At 52.1% G+C, this 21,054-nt stretch overlaps 2 protein-coding genes and 1 non-coding gene across 3 annotated transcripts; 1 reads left to right on the top strand and 2 right to left on the bottom strand.

Moving 5' to 3' along the window:
• Positions 1–271: 271 nt before the first annotated feature.
• On the top strand, positions 272–9,678 carry LOC139230569 (trans-1,2-dihydrobenzene-1,2-diol dehydrogenase-like). The gene is made up of 7 exons (XM_070862396.1): positions 272–371; positions 1,511–1,622; positions 6,275–6,438; positions 7,315–7,567; positions 8,252–8,376; positions 8,842–8,992; positions 9,266–9,678. The coding sequence occupies exons 1-7, from the start codon at positions 282–284 to the stop codon at positions 9,373–9,375; spliced, it is 1,005 nt and encodes a 334-aa protein (XP_070718497.1). The 5' UTR covers positions 272–281; the 3' UTR covers positions 9,376–9,678.
• Positions 9,679–11,338: 1,660 nt separating this feature from the next.
• rps11 (ribosomal protein S11) lies at positions 11,339–15,433 on the bottom strand. The gene is made up of 5 exons (XM_070862395.1): positions 15,326–15,433; positions 14,125–14,256; positions 13,460–13,535; positions 12,477–12,606; positions 11,339–11,519 (listed from the first exon to the last, which is right to left on the bottom strand). The coding sequence occupies exons 1-5, from the start codon at positions 15,338–15,340 to the stop codon at positions 11,396–11,398; spliced, it is 477 nt and encodes a 158-aa protein (XP_070718496.1). The 5' UTR covers positions 15,341–15,433; the 3' UTR covers positions 11,339–11,395.
• On the bottom strand, positions 13,608–13,694 carry LOC139230745 (small nucleolar RNA SNORD35). Its single transcript, XR_011587976.1, has one exon. It is a non-coding gene; the product is annotated as a small nucleolar RNA SNORD35 (small nucleolar RNA).
• Positions 15,434–21,054: the final 5,621 nt, after the last annotated feature.

The raw sequence follows: 21,054 nt of genomic DNA, 5'->3' as shown, positions 1-21,054 counted from the left end.
AAGGGTACAGGAAGTGAGGGGGGAGACTGGTGGGATATTAAACCCGGGAATTCTCAGCAGTTGCGACAAGCGGTCGGTGTTTGAGGATTTGCAAAAACATTGATGCAGATTTGAATTGAATGTGTTGGACTCTGAAGCCGCTTTAACCCATCAGACATTAATCTGAAATGCGAAACGCGGCTGTTGAGTGCCTTGTGCTGACTCGACAATGAGCCGGCTCAGTATAAAGGCCCGGCCGGGCCGCTCAGTCCCACAGCCGCTCCCCAACCCCGGCAGCGTCAATGGCCACTCGCTGGGGAATCTGCGGCGCCGGCAGAATCTGCAACGATTTCGCGGTGGCTCTGAAAACCCTTCCGGCCGAAGACCATCAGGTAGAGAGAGGGAGGGAGAGCGAGAAGAGGAGAGAGAGAGAGAGAGAGACTGAGGGTGACAGACAAGGGGAGGGAGGGAGGGAATGGACAGAGGGAGGGAGAGAGAGAGAGACTGAGGGTGACAGACAAGGGGAGGGAGAGAGAGAGAGAGAGAGAGACTGAGGGTGACAGACAAGGGGAGGGAGGGAGGGAATGGACAGAGGGAGGGAGGGAGGGAGAGAGAGAGAGACTGAGGGTGACAGACAAGGGGAGGGAGGGAGGGAATGGAGAGAGGGAGGGAGAGAGAGACTGAGGGTGACAGACAAGGGGAGGGAGGGAGGGAATGGAGAGAGGGAGGGAGAGAGAGACTGAGGGTGACAGACAAAGGGAGGGAGGGAGGGAATGGAGAGAGTGAGAGAGAGACTGAGAGTGACAGACAAGGGGAGGGAGGGAGGGAATGGAGAGAGGGAGGGAGAGAGAGAGAGGGACTGAGGGTGACAGACAAGGGGAGGGAGAGAGAGAAACTGAGGGTGACAGACAAGGGGAGGGAGGGAAGGGGACAGAGGGAGGGAGAGAGAGAGACTGAGGGTGACAGACAAGGGGAGGGAGGGAGGGAATGGAGAGAGGGAGGGAGAGAGAGACTGAGGGTGACAGACAAGGGGAGAGAGGGACAGAGTGAGGGAGGGAATGAATGTTGCAGCTTGTTGGCAGCCTGTCCCGGGTTTGTGGAACGCTGTCACTGATCCAGTTCCCTATTCCGGGGGAGGTTTGGAAACTGCCAGGAGACACATGGCGGTGAAGGGGTTAAAGCCAAGGAGGGGGTCGATTTTCCGGGGCCAGCCTGAATCAGGTGGGAGTCTCGCAGGATCAGGGGGCGGCCGATGACCCCACCGAGAGACACCTGGCTCCAGTCACAAAGGGTCCTGGGCACCACAAGGGCCTGCTCGGGTTCATGGGCCGCCCTCCAGCTGAGGGTACACATGGCGAGGGCCCGTCACACTCCAATGTGATGCTTCCCATAGTCAAAGTGCTGCTGACACTCGCTGTCCAGACTCACATAGGAAAAGTGGGCACCAGTGGCTGCCAGTGCCTGGGGGAGGGGCAGGGCATCCCCTGACCAGGGGGTAATCCATGGGCTGATTTATTGTCTCTTTTCTCAGGCGGTTGCTGTGGCCTCTCGGGACTCATCGCGAGCTCGCGACTTTGCGAAGCAGCATCAAATCCCCAAATCCTACGGCTCGTATGAGGAGCTGGCGTGTGATCCCAATATAGGTGAGGGCTCCTGGGACCTCGGCAATCACTGCACCACACAGGCCCTGGGGGAGGGTGCGGGGTCGAGGCATCTGTCTGTTAGTGTGTGTGAGTCTGTGTCACAAGAACATAAGAATTAGGAACAGGAGTAGGCCATCTCGCCCCTCGAGCCTGCTCCGCCATTCAACAAGATCATGGCTGATCTGGCCGTGGACTCAGCTCCACTTACCCGCCCGCTCCCCATAACCCTTAATTCCCTTATTGGTTAAAAATCTATCTATCTGTGACTTGAATACATTCAATGAGCTCGCCTCAACTGCTTCCTTGGGCAGAGAATTCCACAGATTCACAACCCTCTGGGAGAAGAAATTCCTTCTCAACTCGGTTTTAAATTGGCTCCCCCGTATTTTGAGGCTGTGCCCCCTAGTTCTAGTCTCCCCGACCAGTGGAAACAACCTCTCTGCCTCTATCTTGTCTATCCCTTTCATTATTTTAAATGTTTCTATAAGATCACCCCTCATCCTTCTGAACTCCGAGTAAAGACCCAGTCTACTCAATCTATCATCATAAGGTAACCCCCTCATCTCCGGAATCAGCCGAGTGAATCGTCTCTGTACCCCCTCCAAAGCTAGTATATCCTTCCTTAAGTAAGGTGACCAAAACTGTACACAGTACACCAGGTGCGGCCTCACCAATACCCTGTACAGTTGCAGCAACACCTCCCTGCTTTTGTACTCCATCCCTCTCGCAATGAAGGCCAACATTCCATTCGCCTTCCTGATTACCTGCTGCACCTGCAAACTAACTTTTTGGGATTCATGCACAAGGACCCCCAGGTCCCTCTGCGTCTCAGCATGTTGTAATTTCTCCCCATTCAAATAATATTCCCTTTTACTGTTTTTTTTCCCCAAGGTGGATGACCTCACACTTTCCGGCATTGTATTCCATCTGCCAAACCTTCGCCCATTCGCTTAACCTATCTAAATCTCTTTGCAGCCTCTCGGTGTCCTCTACACAACCCGCTTTCCCACTAATCTTAGTGTTATCTGCAAATTTTGTTACACTACACTCTGTCCCCTCTTCCAGGTCATCTACGTATATTGTAAACAGTTGTGGTCCCAGCACCGATCCCTGTGGCACACCACTAACCACCGATTTCCAACTCGAAAAGGACCCATTTATCCCGACTCTCTGCTTTCTGTTAGCCAGCCAATTCTCTATCCATGCTAATACATTTCCTCTGACTCCGCGTACCTCTATCTTCTGCAGTAACCTTTTGTGTGGCACCTTATCGAATGCCTTTTGGAAATCTAAACACACCACATCCATCGGTACACCTCTATCCACCATGCTCATTATATCCTCAAAGAATTCCAGTAAATTAGTTAAACATGATTTCCCCTTCATGAATCCATGTTGCGTCTGCTTGATTGCACTATTGCTATCTAGATGTCCCGCTATTTCCTCCTTAATGATAGTTTCAAGCATTTTCCCCACTACAGATGTTAAACTAACCGGCCTATAGTTACCTGCCTTTTGTCTGCCCCCTTTTTTTAAACAGAGGCGTTACATTAGCTGCTTTCCAATCCGCTGGTACCTCCCCAGAGTCCAGAGAATTTTGGTAGATTATAACAAATGCATCTGCTATAACTTCCGCCATCTCTTTTAATACCCTGGGATGCATTTCATCAGGACCAGGGGACTTGTCTACCTTCAGTCCCATTAGCCTGTCCAGCACTACCCCCCTAGTGATAGTGATTGTCTCAAGGTCCTCCCTTCCCACATTCCTGTGACCAGCAATTTTTGGCATGGTTTTTGTGTCTTCCACTGTGAAGACCGAAGCAAAATAATTGTTTACGGTCTCAGCCATTTCCACATTTCCCATTATTAAATCCCCCTTCTCATCTTCTAAGGGACCAACATTTACTTTAGTCACTCTCTTCCGTTTTATATATCGGTAAAAGATTTTACTATCTGTTTTTATGTTTTGCGCAAGTTTACTTTCGTAATCTATCTTTCCTTTCTTTATTGTTTTCTTAGTCATTCTTTGCTGTCGTTTAAAATTTTCCCAATCTTCTAGTTTGGCCAAGGTTGTCCCACTAACCTTGGCCACCTTATACGCATTGGTTTTTAAACTTGATACTCTCCTTTAATTCCTTGGTTATCCACGGCTGGTTATCCCTTCTCTTACCGCCCTCCTTTTTCACTGGAATATATTTTTGTTGAGCATTATGAAAGAGCTCCTTAAAAGTCCTCCACTGTTCCTCAATTGTGCCACCGTTTAGTCTGTGTTTCCAGTCTACTTTAGCTAACTCTGCCCTCATCCCACTGTAGTCCCCTTTGTTTCAGCATAGTACGCTCGTTTGAGACACTACTTCCTCATCCTCAATCTGTATTACAAATTCAACCATACTGTGATCACTCATTCCGAGAGGATCTTTTACTAGGAGTGTGTGAGGGTGTGTGTGTCTGTGAGAATGTGTGAGTGAGTGTGTTTGAGTCTGTGTCTGAGGGTGTGTGTGAGAGAGTGTCTGAGAGAGTGAGTGCGCAAAATTACATTAATAAAATGAAATATTAATTTGACTTTATATGGGAGGGGATTGGCCCCTGACAGTCCGGTGGATGAATGAGCCGCACTGACGGTGGAGCTTTGCCACTTGATTCCCAGCCTGGATACCGCCTGGGATGTGGAACTGGTCCCTGCAGCGCAGGACACGGAGATAGAAACATAGAAACATAGAAAATAGGTGCAGGAGTAGGCCATTCGGCCCTTCGAGCCTGCACCGCCATTCAATGAGTTCATGGCTGAACATGAAACTTCAGTACCCCCTTCCTGCTTTCACGCCATACCCCTTGATCCCCCGAGTAGTAAGGACTTCATCTAACTCCTTTTTGAATATATTTAGTGAATTGGCCTCAACTACTTTCTGTGGTAGAGAATTCCACAGGTTCACCACTCTCTGGGTGAAGAAGTTTCTCCTCATCTCGGTCCTAAATGGCTTACCCCTTATCCTTGGACTGTGACCCCTGGTTCTGGAATTCCCCAACATTGGGAACATTCTTCCTGCATCCAACCTGTCTAAACCCGTCAGAATTTTAAACGTTTCTATGAGGTCCCCTCTCATTCTTCTGAACCCCAGTGAATACAAGCCCAGTTGATCCAGTCTTTCTTGATAGGTCAGTCCTGCCATCCCGGGAATCAGTCTGGTGAACCTTCGCTGCACTCCCTCAATAGCAAGAATGTCCTTCCTCAAGTTAGGAGACCAAAACTGTACACAATACTCCAGGTGTGGCCTCACCAAGGCCCTGTACAACTGTAGCAACACCTCCCTGCCCCTGTACTCAAATCCCCTCGCTATGAAGGCCAACATGCCATTTGCTTTCTTAACCACCTGCTGTACCTGCATGCCAACCTTCAATGACTGATATACCATGACACCCAGGTCTCGTTGCACCTCCCCTTTTCCTAATCTGTCACCATTCAGATAATAGTCTGTCTCTCTGTTTTTACCACCAAAGTGGATAACCTCACATTTATCCACATTATACTTCATCTGCCATGCATTTGCCAACTCACCTAACCTATCCAAGTAACTCTGCAGCCTCATAGCATCCTCCTTGCAGCTCACACTGCCACCCAACTTAGTGTCATCCGCAAATTTGGAGATACTACATTTAATCCCCTCGTCTAAATCATTAATGTACAATGTAAACAGCTGGGGCCCCAGCACAGAACCTTTCGGTACCCCACTAGTCACTGCCTGCCATTCTGAAAAGTACCCATTTACTCCTACTCTTTGCTTCCTGTCTGACAACCAGTTCTCAATCCACGTCAGCACACTACCCCCAATCCCATGTGCTTTAACTTTGCACATTAATCTCTTGTGTGGGACCTTGTCGAAAGCCTTCTGAAAGTCCAAATATACCACATCAACTGGTTCTCCTTGTCCACTCTATTGGAAACATCCTCAAAAAATTCTAGAAGATTTGTCAAGCATGATTTCCCTTTCACAAATCCATGCTGACTTGGACCCATCATGTCACCTCTTTCCAAATGCGCTGCTATGACATCCTTAATAATTGATTCCATCATTTTACCCACTACTGAGGTCAGGCTGACCGGTCTATAATTCCGTTTTCTCTCCCTCCTTTTTTTTTTAAAAATGGAGTTACATTGGCTACCCTCCACTCGATAGGATCCCAGGATACTTGCCTTTATTGGCCGAGGCGTAGAATACAAGAGCAGGGAGGTTATGCTTGAACTGTATAAAACACTGGTTAGGCCACACCTGGAGTACTGCGTGCAGTTCTGGTCACCGTATTGTAGGAAAGATGTGATTGCACAGGTGAGGGTACAGAGGAGAAAGATGTGAAGGTACAGAGGAGATTTACAAGGACGTTGCTGGGACTGGAGAATTTTAGCGATGAGGAATGGTTGGATAGACTGGGATTGTTTTCTTTGGAACAGAGGAGGCTGAGGGGAGACCTGATTGAGGTGGATAAAATTATGGATAGAGTGGATAGGAAGGATCGATTTCCCTTTGCAGAGGGTTCAATAACCAGGGGGCATAGTTTAAAGTAATTGGTAGAAGCTTTAGAGGGGATTTGAGGGGAAATGTCTTCACGCAGGGAAAGGATTGTGCGAGACTAACATTGAATTGTTCGGTTGGCAGACATCATTTACCTGGGAACCATTAACCCACAGCACCTGAGGGTTGCCCTGCTCATGCTGCAGGCTGGCAAGAACGTTCTGTGTGAGAAGCCCATGGCCATGAATCTGAAGGAGGTGCAGCAGATAGTCCGTACGGCCCGAGACAATGATCTCTTCCTCATAGAGGTGACTTCATTCATTAAACATAGCTTTCCAAACCTGTACCTGAAGGAAACCCGCGCCGGGAAATAAAACAAGGCCTCATTTCAGGCACCCAGTGTCAGTGTCAGGCCTTCCTTAAGCCAGGTACAGCATGGGGTTAGATACAGAGTAAAGCTCCCTCTACACTGTCCCATCAAACACTCCCAGGGCAGGTACAGGGGGTTAGATACAGAGTAAAGCTCCCTCTACACTGTCCCATCAAACACTCCCAGGGCAGGTACAGCACAGTGTTAGATACAGAGTAAAGCTCCCTCTACACTGCCCCATCAAACACTCCCAGGGCAGGTACAGCACGGGGTTAGATACAGAGTAAAGCTCCCTCTACACTTCCCATCAAACACTCCCAGGGCAGGTACAGCACGGGGTTAGATACAGAGTAAAGCTCCCTCAACACTGTCCCATCAAACACTCCCAGGGCAGGAACAGTATGGGTTAGATAGAGAGTGGTGATGCCACTTATTGGACTAGCAAACAAGAGGCACTCCCTCAGTACCGCCCCTCCGACAGTGCGGCGCTCCCTCAGTACCGCCCCTCCGACAGTGCGGTGCTCCTTCAGTACTGCCCCTCCGATAGTGTGGCCCTCCCTCAGTACCGCCCCTCCAACAGTGCGGGGCTCCCTCAGCACTGCCCCTCCGACAGTGCGGGGCTCCCTCAGTACTGCCCCTCCGACAGTGCGGCGCTCCCTCAGCACTGCCCCTCCGACAGTGCGGCGCTCCCTCAGCACTGCCCCTCCGACAGTGCGGGGCTCCCTCAGTACTGCCCCTCCAACAGTGCGATGGGAGGTGGGTTCTAGGAATGAGCTACATTCTGTTGCTTGACTTTTGACTGTTGTGTTGACAGGGTTTATGGACTCGTTTTTTCCCTGCCTCTAATGCCATCCGCTGTCTCGTGTCCCAGAACACTGTGGGAGAGATTAAAATGGTTAAAGCCGAGTTTGGGACACATATGATGGGAACACCACGGCTGATGGAGAAAGAGTTGGGTGGAGGTGTGCTCCTGGACATTGGCTGCTACTGTTTGCAGTTTGTCTGCATGGTGTTCAATGGTGAGGAGCCAGGGTCTGTCCATGCCACAGGATTCCTCACCGAGAAAGGCAAGTGTGAAATTAACCATTAGATTGTATCCTAGCCTCTCTTCAAAAGCCCCCAAATCTCTCACCTCTGCTTCGCACCCACTGAGTTAGAGTCCATGTAAACACTGACACTGAGTTACAGGCCATGTAAACACTGACACTGAGTTACAGGCCATGTAAACACTGACACTGAGTTACAGGCCATGTAAACACTGACACTGAGTTAGAGTCCATGTAAACACTGACACTGAGCAATACCGGCCATGTAAACACTGACACTGAGCAATACCGGCCATGTAAACACTGACACTGAGTTACAGGCCATTTAAACACTGACACTGAGTTAGAGTCCATGTAAACACTGACACTGAGTTACAGGCCATGTAAACACTGACACTGAGTTGCAGGCCATGTAAATACTGACACTGAGTTACAGGCCATGTAAATACTGACACTGAGTTACAGGCCATGTAAACACTGACACTGAGTTACAGGCCATGTAAACACTGACACTGAGTTACAGGCCATGTAAACACTGACACTGAGTTACAGGCCATGTAAACACTGACACTGAGTTACAGGCCATGTAAACACTGACACTGAGTTACAGGCCATGTAAACACTGACACTGAGCTATACCGGCCATCCCAAGTCCGCCCTTCAAGCCGACTGAGTAGTTTTCTCACCGTTCTCATTTCTGTGCAGGTGTTGATGAAGCAGTGACCATTGTGCTGAAGTACTCCAGAAAACGAATGGCTGTAGTAACTGTAAGCATGGCAGTCCAGCTTCCGAATCAGGCAACCATCAGTGGGACAAAGGGGACTATCACAGTAAGTAGCTCTCTCTCTCTCTCTCTGTCTGTCTGTCGTGTGTGGAGTGCTGTACCTTGCTTTTGCCGATGGACCTGTGGTATAATTACCCGACAATGCTGAGCGGAGACATTTGATATCTTTCTCTCTGGGCTCCCGGCACTCGCTCAACAAGAATACCACGGGAATCGATAATTCACCCCCATTAGTACGGAGTGCGCTGGGTACAGTTCCATGGGCACCTGTACCTCACCCAAGTGCCTGTTCATGTGTGAGCCCATTGACTGTTTGCAGAGCCAGATATCCTCTTCACCCCGAGTCTAGACACTGAAGCAAGTCTAGACACTGACAGTTTCCAGCCGCAGTCATCAGACACTGGGACCTCAGACCACTGCTGCTTTGTAAAGTGTCCCACTCTCCGAACCATCTCTTCCAGCAACACTGAAAAGCTATAATTCTGTTGTGACACTTGTTCTTCCTCCCAAGATCCCGGGGTGTATGTGGTGCCCCACGAGTCTGGTGGTGAACGGCAATGTCCAGGAGTTCCCACTGCCGGCTCCGTCTCAACCCATCAACTTCACCAACAGCACCGGTCTGCGGTACGAAGCTGAGGAAGTGCGGCAGTGTCTTCAGAAAGGTAACTGCCCACCCCTCCCGCTGAATGGCATAATCCAGCTGGGATGGGAGAGTCCGACTGAGTGCCCCTTTCTAACTGGTTGGGGGGGGGGGGGGGGGGGGGAGGGGGGGCACACACACACACGAGATGAATCTGGCCCAGGCACTGCTCCCTGCCAGACCACGTATTGGGATTGCATGCTGTGGCATTAGCTGGAGTCAGCTGCCCCTCGGGCCCATGGAGGGAGAGCAGTACGACTGTGACCCAGTTACATTTGTTCTGTTTGATCTGCAGGGCTGAAGGAAAGTCCCCAAATGCCACTGGCAGAGAGCGAGCTGATTGTGAGCATTATGGATGAGGCTCGGCGACAGCTGGGGGTGGTGTACCACCAGGACACAGCGTGAAGGCCACACCACAACACCAGAGGCCCTGGTACCCACTGCAGGCACTGAATCACGGGGAACTCCACGGACCCGAGGCCAATCTCACGGCACAGACTTCGACAAAGGACCCTGGGGAATACAGCTCCTTAATAAACATTACTCACCCGACCAGCACAGCATACGGCCAGGTTCCACCCACCGCCTGGGCTCAGTGATCAGAGAGATTGGGGCAGGACACGGGAGGCTAAATAAAATCATCAGGCCCCCCGCCCCAGCCCTCCCCCCCCCCACTCGGCGTTCCCTCCCACCCCCGCCCCAGACACCAAGGGCTCCCCCCCCCCCCAGACACCAAGGGCCCCCCCCCCCCCAGACACCAAGGCCCCCCCCCCCCCCCCAGACACCAAGTGCTCTCTCCCCGCCGCCCCCCCCCACACCCCAAGGGCTCCCCATACCAGAGTTCGGGAGTGACCCAGTGGCTGGTGCCCAGGAGTGTGTCCCCCTCCCCCACCGTTAGCAGCAGCTGACTGGCACAGCAGGATCCCACAAAGACCAGTTCTTTGAGCCACTCATGCCCTCAGTCTGACTCCATCAGTCCAGATATACAAGAACAACAAGAAATAGGAACAGAAGGCTATTCGACCCCTCGAGCCTGCTCCGCCATTCAATACGACCATGGCTGATCCAATCATGGACTCAGCTCCACTTCCCCGCCCTCTCCCCATAACCCCTTATCGGTTAAGAAACTGTCTATTTCTGTCTTAAATTTATTCAATGTCCCAGCTTCCACAGCTCTCTGAGGCAGTGAATTCCAGAGATTCCTTCTCTGAGAGGAGACATTTCTCCTCATCTCAGTTTTAAACGGACGGCCCCTTATTCTAAGACCATGCCCCCTAGTTCCAGTCTCCCCCATCAGAGGAAACATCCTCTCTGCATCCACCTTGTCAAGCCCCCTCATAATCTTATACGTTTCGATAAGATCACCTCTCATTCTTCTGAATTCCAATGAGTAGAGGCCCAACCTCCTCAACCTTTCCTCATAAGTCAACCCCTCATCCCTAGAATCAACCGAGTGAACCTTCTCTTAACTGCCTCCAAAGCAAGTATATTCTTTCGTAAATACGGAGACCAAAACTGCACGCAGTACTCCAGGTGTGGCCTCACCAATACCCTGTATAGCTATAGCAAGACTTCCCTGCTTTTATACTCCATCCCCCTTTGCAATAAAGGCCAAGATACCACTTGCTGTACCTGCATACTATTCTTTTGTGTTTCATGCACAAGTACCCCCAGGTCTCGCTGTACTGCAGCACTTTGCAATCTTTCTCCATTTAAATAATAACTTGCTCTTTGATTTTTTTCTGCTAAAGTGGATAATCTCTCACTTTCCAACATTATACTCCATCTGCCAAATTTTTGCCCACTCACTGAGCCTGTCTATGTCCTTTTGCAGATTTTTTGTGTCCTCCTCACACATTGCTTTTCCTCCCATCTTTGTATTGTCAGCAAACTTGGCTACGTTACACTCAGTCCCTTCTTCCAAGTCGTTAATATAGATTGTAAATAGTTGGAGTCCCAGCACTGATCCCTGCGGCACCCCACTAGTTACTGATTGCCAACCCGAGAATGAACCATTTATCCCGACTCTCTGTTTTCTGTTAGTGAGACAATCTTCTATCCATGCTAATATATTACCCCCAATCCCGTGAACTTTTATCTTGTGTATGGCATCATATGGTCAGGAACCAGAGTGGGCCAGGACAGTGACTCCACCAATCAAATGGAGGGGGAATTATCCCGAAACGCTGAACATCGATGCACCACAATCCCATGTGCCCCTAACCCCTTTTTTTAACCCCTGGGGAAGTGGGCTACAATGTTTATCGAGACCATGTACTGAAACCAAACACGATCAAATTCCTCAAAAATAAAATGCACCACCAACACTCGACTGCCGTGCTGATTTAACCTTCGACCCAGTGTCTGGAGACATGGAGTTTTTTCACAAAGGGTTTATTGTGGTTAATTCACCTTACAATCACACTTAGAATTTCTGGAACTGCTTCTTGGCTCCAGCGGCCTTGGTGACTTTAAGGACATTGAAGCGCACGGTCTTGCTGAGGGGCCGACACTCCCCCACAGTCACACTGTCTCCATTCTGCACATCCCTGGAACAAGGAGATAAACCCGGGTTAAACAGAACATTCCACCCACGGTCTTGCTCAGTAACGGCCCCACGAAACATGGACTCAGGCTCAGCACCAGAAACAAATACCTGGCCATAAACAAGATGCACATTGCTCAGCCTAAACACCCAAAGCACCATTCTTCACATGGGACCCTCAACAGTGCCAGCAGCTCACAGAATCGGGCGAGGCATCACTGCCGACATCAATCAGACTCTCACACCAACAGGATCGGGAGCAGGACCCCGTTCATTGCACTTCAACCAGTACTGTCCCGACCAAGCACTGGCGAACTCAAGACCTATGTGGCCATCGCCCCGGCTCATGCTCTGTATTCGACCCCACATACTGCAGATCGGAAGTTAGGGACAGTGTCTGGTCCGGCTGCAGTCAATGGGCGATCAGGGACCCGATAATGAGCGATAAGTACGGGGTTCCGATAGACCCTCTCATTAGCAATCGAGGGGAAATGGGAAAAGAGAAGCTATTTCAAAGGTTTAAAACCAAAGTCGAGCCAGCCCCTGGGTGGCCCTTTGGGTAAATGCACTGCCTGGTGCGGGTGCGGAGGTCAATTTCAGCCGGGACAGCACGTTCCTGCCAGCATCACCCACCCCCTCCTGGTACACACTGACGGGACAAACATATAACCAGAGTGCCATTCTACACAAATATCGCAACCAGCATCAAATCTGATCAGAACCAGGAGTGTCTCCAATGGGGAAGGGTTATGTGACAGGGTGAGGCTGTACATTATGTGAAACGCTCAACACTTTCCACTCACAGACAGAGAGACAGATCTGAAGTGCTCGGGGAATCCCGCGGGAGCTCTGCAGACCACTGAGTTTCAGCATCACCAACAACACTCACACTCCCAAACAGCACACAGGATGTGCACACAGCAAACAGACAGACAGTGGCCGAGAGTGAGGGGTGGGATACCTGAAGCAGGGGGACAGGTGCACAGACATGTTCTTGTGTCGCTTCTCAAAGCGGTTGTATTTCCTGATGTAATGCAGATAGTCCCTGCGGATCACGATGGTCCGCTGCATCTTCATCTTGGTCACAACACCTGTCAGAGAAAGCAGATCATCATACAGTGCATTCGTGAGGTGCCACACCCCTTCACGTAACGTACAGCACACTGACACACAGCGCTCACCCCTTCACAAACCCTAAAACAGAACACAATGCGAGGTATGAGGGCAGGAATGGACACACTGAGGCTCTGGGGTATTCAGTGACCCGAGACCCAGAGGTGGGATAGAAGCAAACATCAGAAGGATGGCATGAGTGGAAACGCTTTCTATCCCCTCCTCGAGGGGAAGAGCTGAGCCTCCACTGACTGCGTCGTGGTATAGACACCCCCCTCCCCATTTACTGCGACAATTAAAGCTCACCGAAGACGGACATCGGAGGCCTGGGTCTGTGAACACACGACAATGCCAGGCAACATTAAAGCATCTCTCACAACAGAGCTCCACTTTTACACTCAGCACAGAGTTTTACACTCAGTTCTCCCAGTGACAGTCCTGATCCTATTCTCAGTCCTCACGGACCGCCGTCAGGAATGGGGACTGGCATTTCCACCCAGGGCTCTGGGGCCAATTGGGTACCTGTGCTGATACCAACCAACAAGGATTGCTGTGATAGACAGAATGGGCCCTTTATACACTGCTCTACAAACCACCCCAGGTCTCGGGTTCCCCATCAATAGGATCAGAGGCCGGGCCAGCCACTCTACATCACCAGCCAGTGACCGACTGTCCAGGGCAACCACTGTATTGCTGGCGGGGTTGAGGGTGGAGAGGCAGCGATCCAGGCCCACCCAGGGCCAGTATGCCCATCGAATGGCAGTGCCCCACCTCAAGGCAGGAACAGTATCCTGTGCAGAATCCCCCTTCCAATTGGAGAGCCAGGCCTACCTGACAAGATCCGTCCTCGGATTGACACGTTCCCGGTGAACGGACACTTCTTGTCAATGTAGGTTCCATCGATGGCCTAGGAGACAGAAAGGAGCACGCGACACGTGAGGGAAGGCGAGGAACCGAGGGAGCGAGGCTGGTTGCTGCAAGAGCTGCATCAGTAAAGCCATCAGGCAATGTCGTCAGTGCCTTCGAGAGACTTGGAAGACCATCGTGAGAATGAACATCATTTGTAGCCCTGATGCCTGCCACCTTTACACGCAGCAAGCCCAACACTGGGCCAGAGCAGAAACGAGAGGCTCGGTAATACAGTGCGGGGACTGTGGGTTAATGACCTCACTGGCTGATTCCAGACTCAGAATCAGGTTCCATCAGTAAACCTGCCGCTCACAAACCACCCCTTTAGCTGCCTTGGGACCTTTCTACAGAACTGGGGCGAACAATCAATCTGAAGCAGTGGCTCCAGTGGGAACACCAACCCACTGACTCCTCAGCCCATGCCCCAGGGAGGTGCTGAAACAGGGACACCAATGGGTAATCCCTCAGCCAGATTAAAACTTTCATACAAGTAAAGATGGTTCCCAGAGCCTGCACCAACGTCCCAGCCAAGACCCCCCCCCTGCCCCCCGTAGCTCCCCCATGGCCAGCCGGCCTGGCAGCCTCACCTCTCGCGGAGTCTTGAAGCCCAGGCCCACGTTGCGATAGTAGCGAGGAAGCTTCTCCTTACTGCCCTCACCCACCAGTGCTCGCTTCTTGTTCTGGAAGATGGTGGGCTGCTTCTGGTAAGCTCGCTCGGTCTGCAGTGGAGGGAAAGGAAAACACGCTGAGGGTTACAGAGAGTCTGCGGCCCCACAAACTGCCAGACAGGAGAGATGGTGGATCTGGGAGCTGCCTGAACCCATCCAGCCAGGAAGCAGCTGTTAAACCCGGTGTTAACCAGTGCAACAGAGAGATGGAAAGTGTTAGAAAGTGAGGGACACAGAGTGAAAGGGGGAGGAAGATGCCTGCTATGAGGGAGGGGGGGAATAGGGGGTTATGCAGATAGATTTAAATAAAGGACAGGAGGAGGCTGGAGTGGAGAATAAATGGCCGTTGGATCGAGTGGTCTGTCCCATATTTCCTGTCATCCTATCGAGCCGGGCCTTCTCCCGCCCCCCCCCCCCCCCCCATACATAACATACAACAGGAGCAGGAGTCGGCCATTCGGCCCCTCGAGCCTGCTCCGCCATTTAATACGACCAGGGCTGATCGATCATTGACTCAGCTCCACTTCCCCGCCCGCTCCCCAGAACCCCTTATCGGTTCAGAAACTGTCTATTTCTGTCTTAAATATATTCAATGACCAGCCTCCACAGCTCTCGGGGCAGCGAATTCCACAGATTTACAGCCCTGAAATCCAATGTGTAAAGGCCCAACTCCTCAACATCTCCTCATAAGTCAACCCCGGAATCCCCCTCATCCCCGGAATCCCCCTCAACCCCCGAGTGACCCAGTGACCCTTCTCTGAACTGCCTCCAAAACAAGTTTATCCCTCTGTAAATATGGAAACTATAACTGCCCGCAGTACTCCAGGTGTGTCACCGATACCCTGTGCCGGCTTCCCCCTCCACCGCTCCCCGGCCTCTCACTATCCCGGCCCCAGGCTCCCCTCCCCCCGGGGCCCGGCCTCTCCCCCCCGGGGCCCGGCCTCTCCCCCCCCGGCCCCCAGTCCCTCTCCCCCCCGGGGCCCGGCCTCTCCCCCCGGGGCCCAGTCCCTCTCCCCCCCGGGGCCCGGCCTCTCCCCCCGGCCCCGGGCCCTCTCCCCCCGGGGCCCAGTCCCTCTCCCCCCCCGGGGCCCGGCCCCCAGGCCTCTCCCCCCCCGGGTACCTGAGTGTCCGCCATGTTGTTGTTGCCGCGCTCCGGGAGAAAGAGCGAGGCTGGGCCACGGGGTCTCTTAAGCACCTCCACACGGCGGGAAGTGACGCATCTTTAGGGCGGAAGTTGTGCGCGTCGCTACGGCTGCTGGGCGAATGAGGTCGGACTGGGCGCCGCCATATTGGCCACGCCGTCTCATTGTCACTGCGCATGCTCCAGAGACCCCAATACACGGAGTGAGTGAGAGAGACTCCAATACACGGAGAGAGACAGACCCCAATATACGGAGAGAGAGAGAGAGAGAGAGACCCCAATACAAGGAGAGAGAGAGACCCCCCAATAAACGGAGAGAGAGACCCCAATACAAGGAGAGAGAGTTACCCCCCAATAAATGGAGAGAGAGACCCCAATACACGGAGAGAGAGAGACCCCCCAATAAATGGAGAGAGAGACCCCAATACACGGAGAGAGAGAGAGAGAGACCCCAATACACGGAGAGAGAGACAGAAACCCCAATACACGGAGAGAGAGAGAGACCCCAATACACGGAGAGAGAGAGAGAGAAACCCCAATACACGGAGAGAGAGAGAGAGAGAGAGAGAAACCCCAATACACGGAGAGAGAGAGAGACCCCAATACACGAAGAGAGAGAGACCCCAATACACGGAGAGAGAGAGAGACCCCAATACACGGAGAGAGAGGGAGAGAGAGAGAGACCCCAATACACGGAGAGAGAGAGAGAAACCCCAATACACGGAGAGAGAGAGACCCCAATACATGGAGAGAGAGAGAGAGAAAGACCCCAATACACGGAGAGAGAGAGAGAGAGAGAAACCCCAATACACGGAGAGAGAGAGAGAGAGAGAGAAACCCCAATACACGGAGAGAGAGAGACCCCAATACACGGTGAGAGAGAGAGACCCCAATACACGGAGAGAGAGAGAGACCCCAATACACGGAGAGAGAGAGAGACCCCAATACACGGAGAGAGAGAGAGAGAAACCCCAATACACGGAGAGAGAGAGACCCCCCAATAAACGGAGAGAGAGACCCCAATACACAGAGAGAGAGAGAAACCCCAACACAAGGAGAGAGAGAGACCCCGCAATAAACGGAGAGAGAGACCCCAATACACGGAGAGAGAGACCCCAAGACACGGAGAGAGAGACCCCAATACACGGAGTGAGAGAGAGACCCCAATACACGGAGAGAGAGAGACCCCAATACACGGAGAGAGAGAGAGACCCCAATACACGGAGAGAGAGAGAGAGACCCCAATACACGGAGAGAGAGAGAGAGAAACCCCAATACACGGAGAGAGAGAGACCCCCCCAATAAACGGAGAGAGAGACCCCAATACACAGAGAGAGAGAGAAACCCCAATACACGGAGAGACCCCAATACACGGAGTGAGAGAGAGACCCCAATACACGGAGAGAGAGAGAGACCCCAATACACAGAGAGAGAGAGAGAGACCCCAATACACGGAGAGAGAGAGACCCCCCAATAAACGGAGAGAGAGACCCCAATACACAGAGAGAGAGAGAAACTCCAATACAAGGAGAGAGAGAGACCCCCCAATAAATGGAGAGAGAGACCCCCCAATAAATGGAGAGAGAGACCCCAATACACGGAGAGAGAGACCCCAATACATGGAGAGAGAGACCCCAATACACGGAGTGAGAGAGAGACCCCAATACACGGAGAGAGAGAGAGACCCCAATACACGGAGAGAGAGAGAGACCCCAATACACGGAGAGAGAGACCCCAATACACGGAGAGAGAGAGAGACCCCAATACACGGAGAGAGAGAGAGAGAGAGAGAGAAGGAGACATCAATACGTGGAGAGAGAGAGAGAGAGAGAACCCAATACACGGAGAGAGAGAGAGAGACCCCAATACACGGAGAGAGAGAGACCCCAATACACGGAGAGACCCACCCCAATACACGGAGTGAGAGAGAGACCCCAATACACGGAGAGAGAGAGAGACCCCAATACACGGAGAGAGAGAGAGACCCCAATACACGGAGAGAGAGAGAGACCCCAATACACGGAGAGAGAGAGAGACCCCCCAATAAACGGAGAGAGAGAGAGACCCCCCAATAAACGGAGAGAGAGACCCCAATACACGGAGAGAGAGACCCCAATACACGGAGAGAGAGAGACCCCAATACACGGAGAGAGAGAGAGACCCCAATACACGGAGAGAGAGAGAGACCCCAATACACGGAGAGAGAGAGAGACCCCAATACACGGAGAGAGAGAGAGAGAAACCCCAATACACGGAGAGAGAGAGACCCCCCCAATAAACGGAGAGAGAGACCCCAATACACAGAGAGAGAGAGAAACCCCAATACAAGGAGAGAGAGAGACCCCCCAATAAACGGAGAGACCCCAATACACGGTGAGAGAGACCCCAATACACGGAGAGAGAGACCCCAATACACGGAGAGAGAGACCCCAATACACGGAGTGAGAGAGACCCCAATACACGGAGAGAGAGAGAGACCCCAATAAACGGAGAGAGAGAGCGACCCCAATACACGGAGAGAGAGAGAGAGAAACCCCAATACACGGAGAGAGAGAGACCCCCCAATAAACGGAGAGAGACCCCAATACACAGAGAGAGAGACCCCACGACACAGAGAGAGAGAGAAACCCCAATACACGGAGAGAGAGACCCCAATACACGGAGTGAGAGAGAGACCCCAATACACGGAGAGAGAGAGAGACCCCAATACACGGAGAGAGAGAGAAACCCCAATACACGGAGAGAGAGAGAGACCCCAATACACGGAGAGAGAGAGAGACCCCAATACACGGAGAGAGAGAGAGACCCCAATACACGGAGAGGGAGAGACCCCAATACACGGAGAGAGAGAGAGAGACCCAAATACACGAAGAGGGAGAGACCCCAATACACGGAGAGAGTGAGAGAGAGACCCAATACTCGGAGAGAGAGAGAGAGACCCCAATACACGGAGAGAGAGAGAGAGAGAGAGAGAGAGACCCCAATACACGTTGAGAGAGAGAGAGAAACCCCAATACACGGAGAGAGAGAGAGACCCCAATACACGGAGCGAGAGAGAGACCCCAATACACGGAGAGAGAAAGAGAGAGAGAGAGACCCCAATACACGGAGAGAGAGAGAGAGAGAGAAACCCCAATACACGGAGAGAGAGAGAGACCCCAATACACGGAGAGAGAGAGAGACCCCAATAAACGGAGAGAGAGAGAGACCCCAATACACGGAGAGAGAGAGAGAAACCCCAATACACGGAGAGAGACAGACCCCCCAATAAACGGAGAGAGAGACCCCAATACACAGAGAGAGAGACCCCACTACACAGAGAGAGAGAGAAACCCCAATACACGGAGAGAGAGACCCCAATACACGGAGTGAGAGAGAGACCCCAATACACGGAGAGAGAGAGAGACCCCAATACACGGAGAGAGAGAGAAACCCCAATACACGGAGAGAGAGAGAAACCCCAATACACGGAGAGAGAGAGAGACCCCAATACACGGAGAGAGAGAGAGACCCCAATACACGGAGAGAGAGACCCCAATACACGGAGAGGGAGAGACCCCAATACACGGAGAGAGAGAGAGAGACCCAAATACACGAAGAGGGAGAGACCCCAATACACGGAGAGAGAGAGAGAGAGAGACCCAATACTCGGAGAGAGAGAGAGAGACCCCAATACACGGAGAAAGAGAGAAACCCCAATACACGGAGAGAGAGAGAGAGACCCCAATACACGGAGAGAGAGAGAGAGAGAGAGAGAGAGACCCCAATACACGGAGAGAGAGAGAGAGAAACCCCAATACACGGAGAGAGAGAGAGACCCCAATACACGGAGAGAGAGAGAGACCCCAATACACGGAGAGAGAAAGAGAGAGAGAGAGACCCCAATACACGCAGAGAGAGAGAGAGAGAGAGAGAAACCCCAATACACGGAGAGAGAGAAACCCCAATACACGGAGAGAGAGAGACCCCCCAATAAACAGAGAGAGAGACCCCAATACACAGAGAGAGAGAGAGAGACCCCAATACATGGAGAGAGAGAGAGACCCCAATACACGGAAAGAGAGAGAGACCCCAATACACGGAGAGAGAGAGCGAGACCCCAATACACGGAGAGAGAGAGCGAGACCCCAATACACGGAGAGAGAGAGAGAGAGAGCCCAATACACGGAGAGAGAGAGAGAGACCCCAATACACGGAGGGAGAGAGAGAGACCCCAATACACGGAGGGAGAGAGAGAGACCCCAATACACGGAGAGAGAGAGAGAGACCCCCAATACACGGAGAGAGAGAGACCCCCAATACACGGAGAGAGACCCCAATACACGGAGAGAGACCCCAATACACGGAGAGAGAGAGAGAGAGAGAGAAGGAGACATCAATACGTGGAGAGAGAGAGAGAGAGAACCCAATACACGGAGAGAGAGAGAGAGACCCCAATACACGGAGAGAGAGAGACCCCAATACACGGAGAGAGAGAGAGAGAGAGAGACCCCAATACACGGAGGGAGAGAGAGAGACCCCAATACGCAGAGAGAGAGATAGAGACCCTAATACACGGAGAGAGAAAGACACCAATACACAGAGAGAGAGGGACCCCAATACACGGAGAGAGAGACCCGAATACACGGAGAGAGAGAGACCCCAATACGCAGAGAGAGAGAGAGAGACCCCAATACACGGAGAGCGAGAGAGACCCCAATACACGGGGAGAGAGAGACCCCAATACATGGAGAGAGAGAGAGATTGGGAGAGACCCCAATATACGGAGAGAGAGAGACCCCAATACACGGAGAGAGAGAGAGAGACCCCAATAAACAGAGAGAGAGAGAGAGAAAACCCAATACACGGAGAGAGAGAGAGAGACCCCAATACACGGAGAGAGAGAGAGACCCCAATACACGGAGAGAGAGAGAGAGAGAGAGAGACACCCCAATACACGGAGAGAGAGAGAGAGAGAGAGAGAGAGAGACACCCCAATACTCGGAGAGAGAGAGAGACCCCAATACACGGAGAGAGAGAGAGACCTCAATACACGGAGAGAGAGAGAGACCCCAATACATGGAGAGAGAAAGAGAGACCCCAATACACGGAGAGAGAGAGAGAGAGACCCCAATACACGGAGAGAGAGAGAGAGACCCCAATACACGGAGAGAGAGAGAGAGACCCAAATACACGGAGAGAGAGAGAGACCCCAATACACGGAGAGAGAGAGAGACCCCAATACACGGAGAGAGAGACCCCAATACACGGCGAGAGAGAGAGAGAGAGAGGGAGACCCCAATACACGGAGAGAGAGAGAGACCCCAATACACGGAGAGAGAGACACCCCAATACACGGAGAGAGAGAGACACCCCAATACACGGAGAGAGAGAGAGACACCCCAATACATGGAGAGAGAGAGAGAGAGAGAGAGACACCCCAATACACGGAGTGAGAGAGAGAGAGAGAGCGAGAAACCCCAATAAATGGAGAGAGAGACCCAATACACGGAGACAGAGAGAGAGAGGAGACCCCAATACGCGGAGAGAGAGAGAACCCAATACACGGAGAGAGAGAGAGAGAGATCCCAATACACGGAGAGAGAGAGAGACCCCCCAATAAACGGAGAGAGAGACGCCAATACACGGAGAGGGAGAGAGACCCCAATACACGGAGAGGGAGAGACCCCAATACACGGAGAGGGAGAGACCCCAAATCACAGAGAGGG

Source organism: Pristiophorus japonicus, chromosome 19, assembly GCF_044704955.1.
Source record: "Pristiophorus japonicus isolate sPriJap1 chromosome 19, sPriJap1.hap1, whole genome shotgun sequence".
Classification (NCBI taxonomy): Eukaryota; Metazoa; Chordata; class Chondrichthyes; family Pristiophoridae; genus Pristiophorus; species Pristiophorus japonicus.
Note: the sequence above shows the minus strand (reverse complement) of the source record. Positions and strands in the feature narration are given on the sequence as shown.

What these genes read in the sequence shown, in the direction of transcription:
- LOC139230569 (XM_070862396.1), top strand. Translation starts at nt 282, where the DNA reads ATGGCCACTCGCTGGGGAATCTGCGGCGCCGGCAGAATCTGCAACGAT. An exon ending in AGGATTCCTCACCGAGAAAG is followed by an intron (nt 7,568 to 8,251) that starts GCAAGTGTGAAA and finishes ATTTCTGTGCAG; the next exon opens with GTGTTGATGAAGCAGTGACC. An exon ending in GGACAAAGGGGACTATCACA is followed by an intron (nt 8,377 to 8,841) that starts GTAAGTAGCTCT and finishes CTTCCTCCCAAG; the next exon opens with ATCCCGGGGTGTATGTGGTG.
- rps11 (XM_070862395.1), bottom strand. An exon ending in GCTTCAAGACTCCGCGAGAG is followed by an intron (nt 13,536 to 14,124) that starts GTGAGGCTGCCA and finishes TCTGTCTCCTAG; the next exon opens with GCCATCGATGGAACCTACAT. An exon ending in CACCTGTCCCCCTGCTTCAG is followed by an intron (nt 11,520 to 12,476) that starts GTATCCCACCCC and finishes TCCTTGTTCCAG; the next exon opens with GGATGTGCAGAATGGAGACA.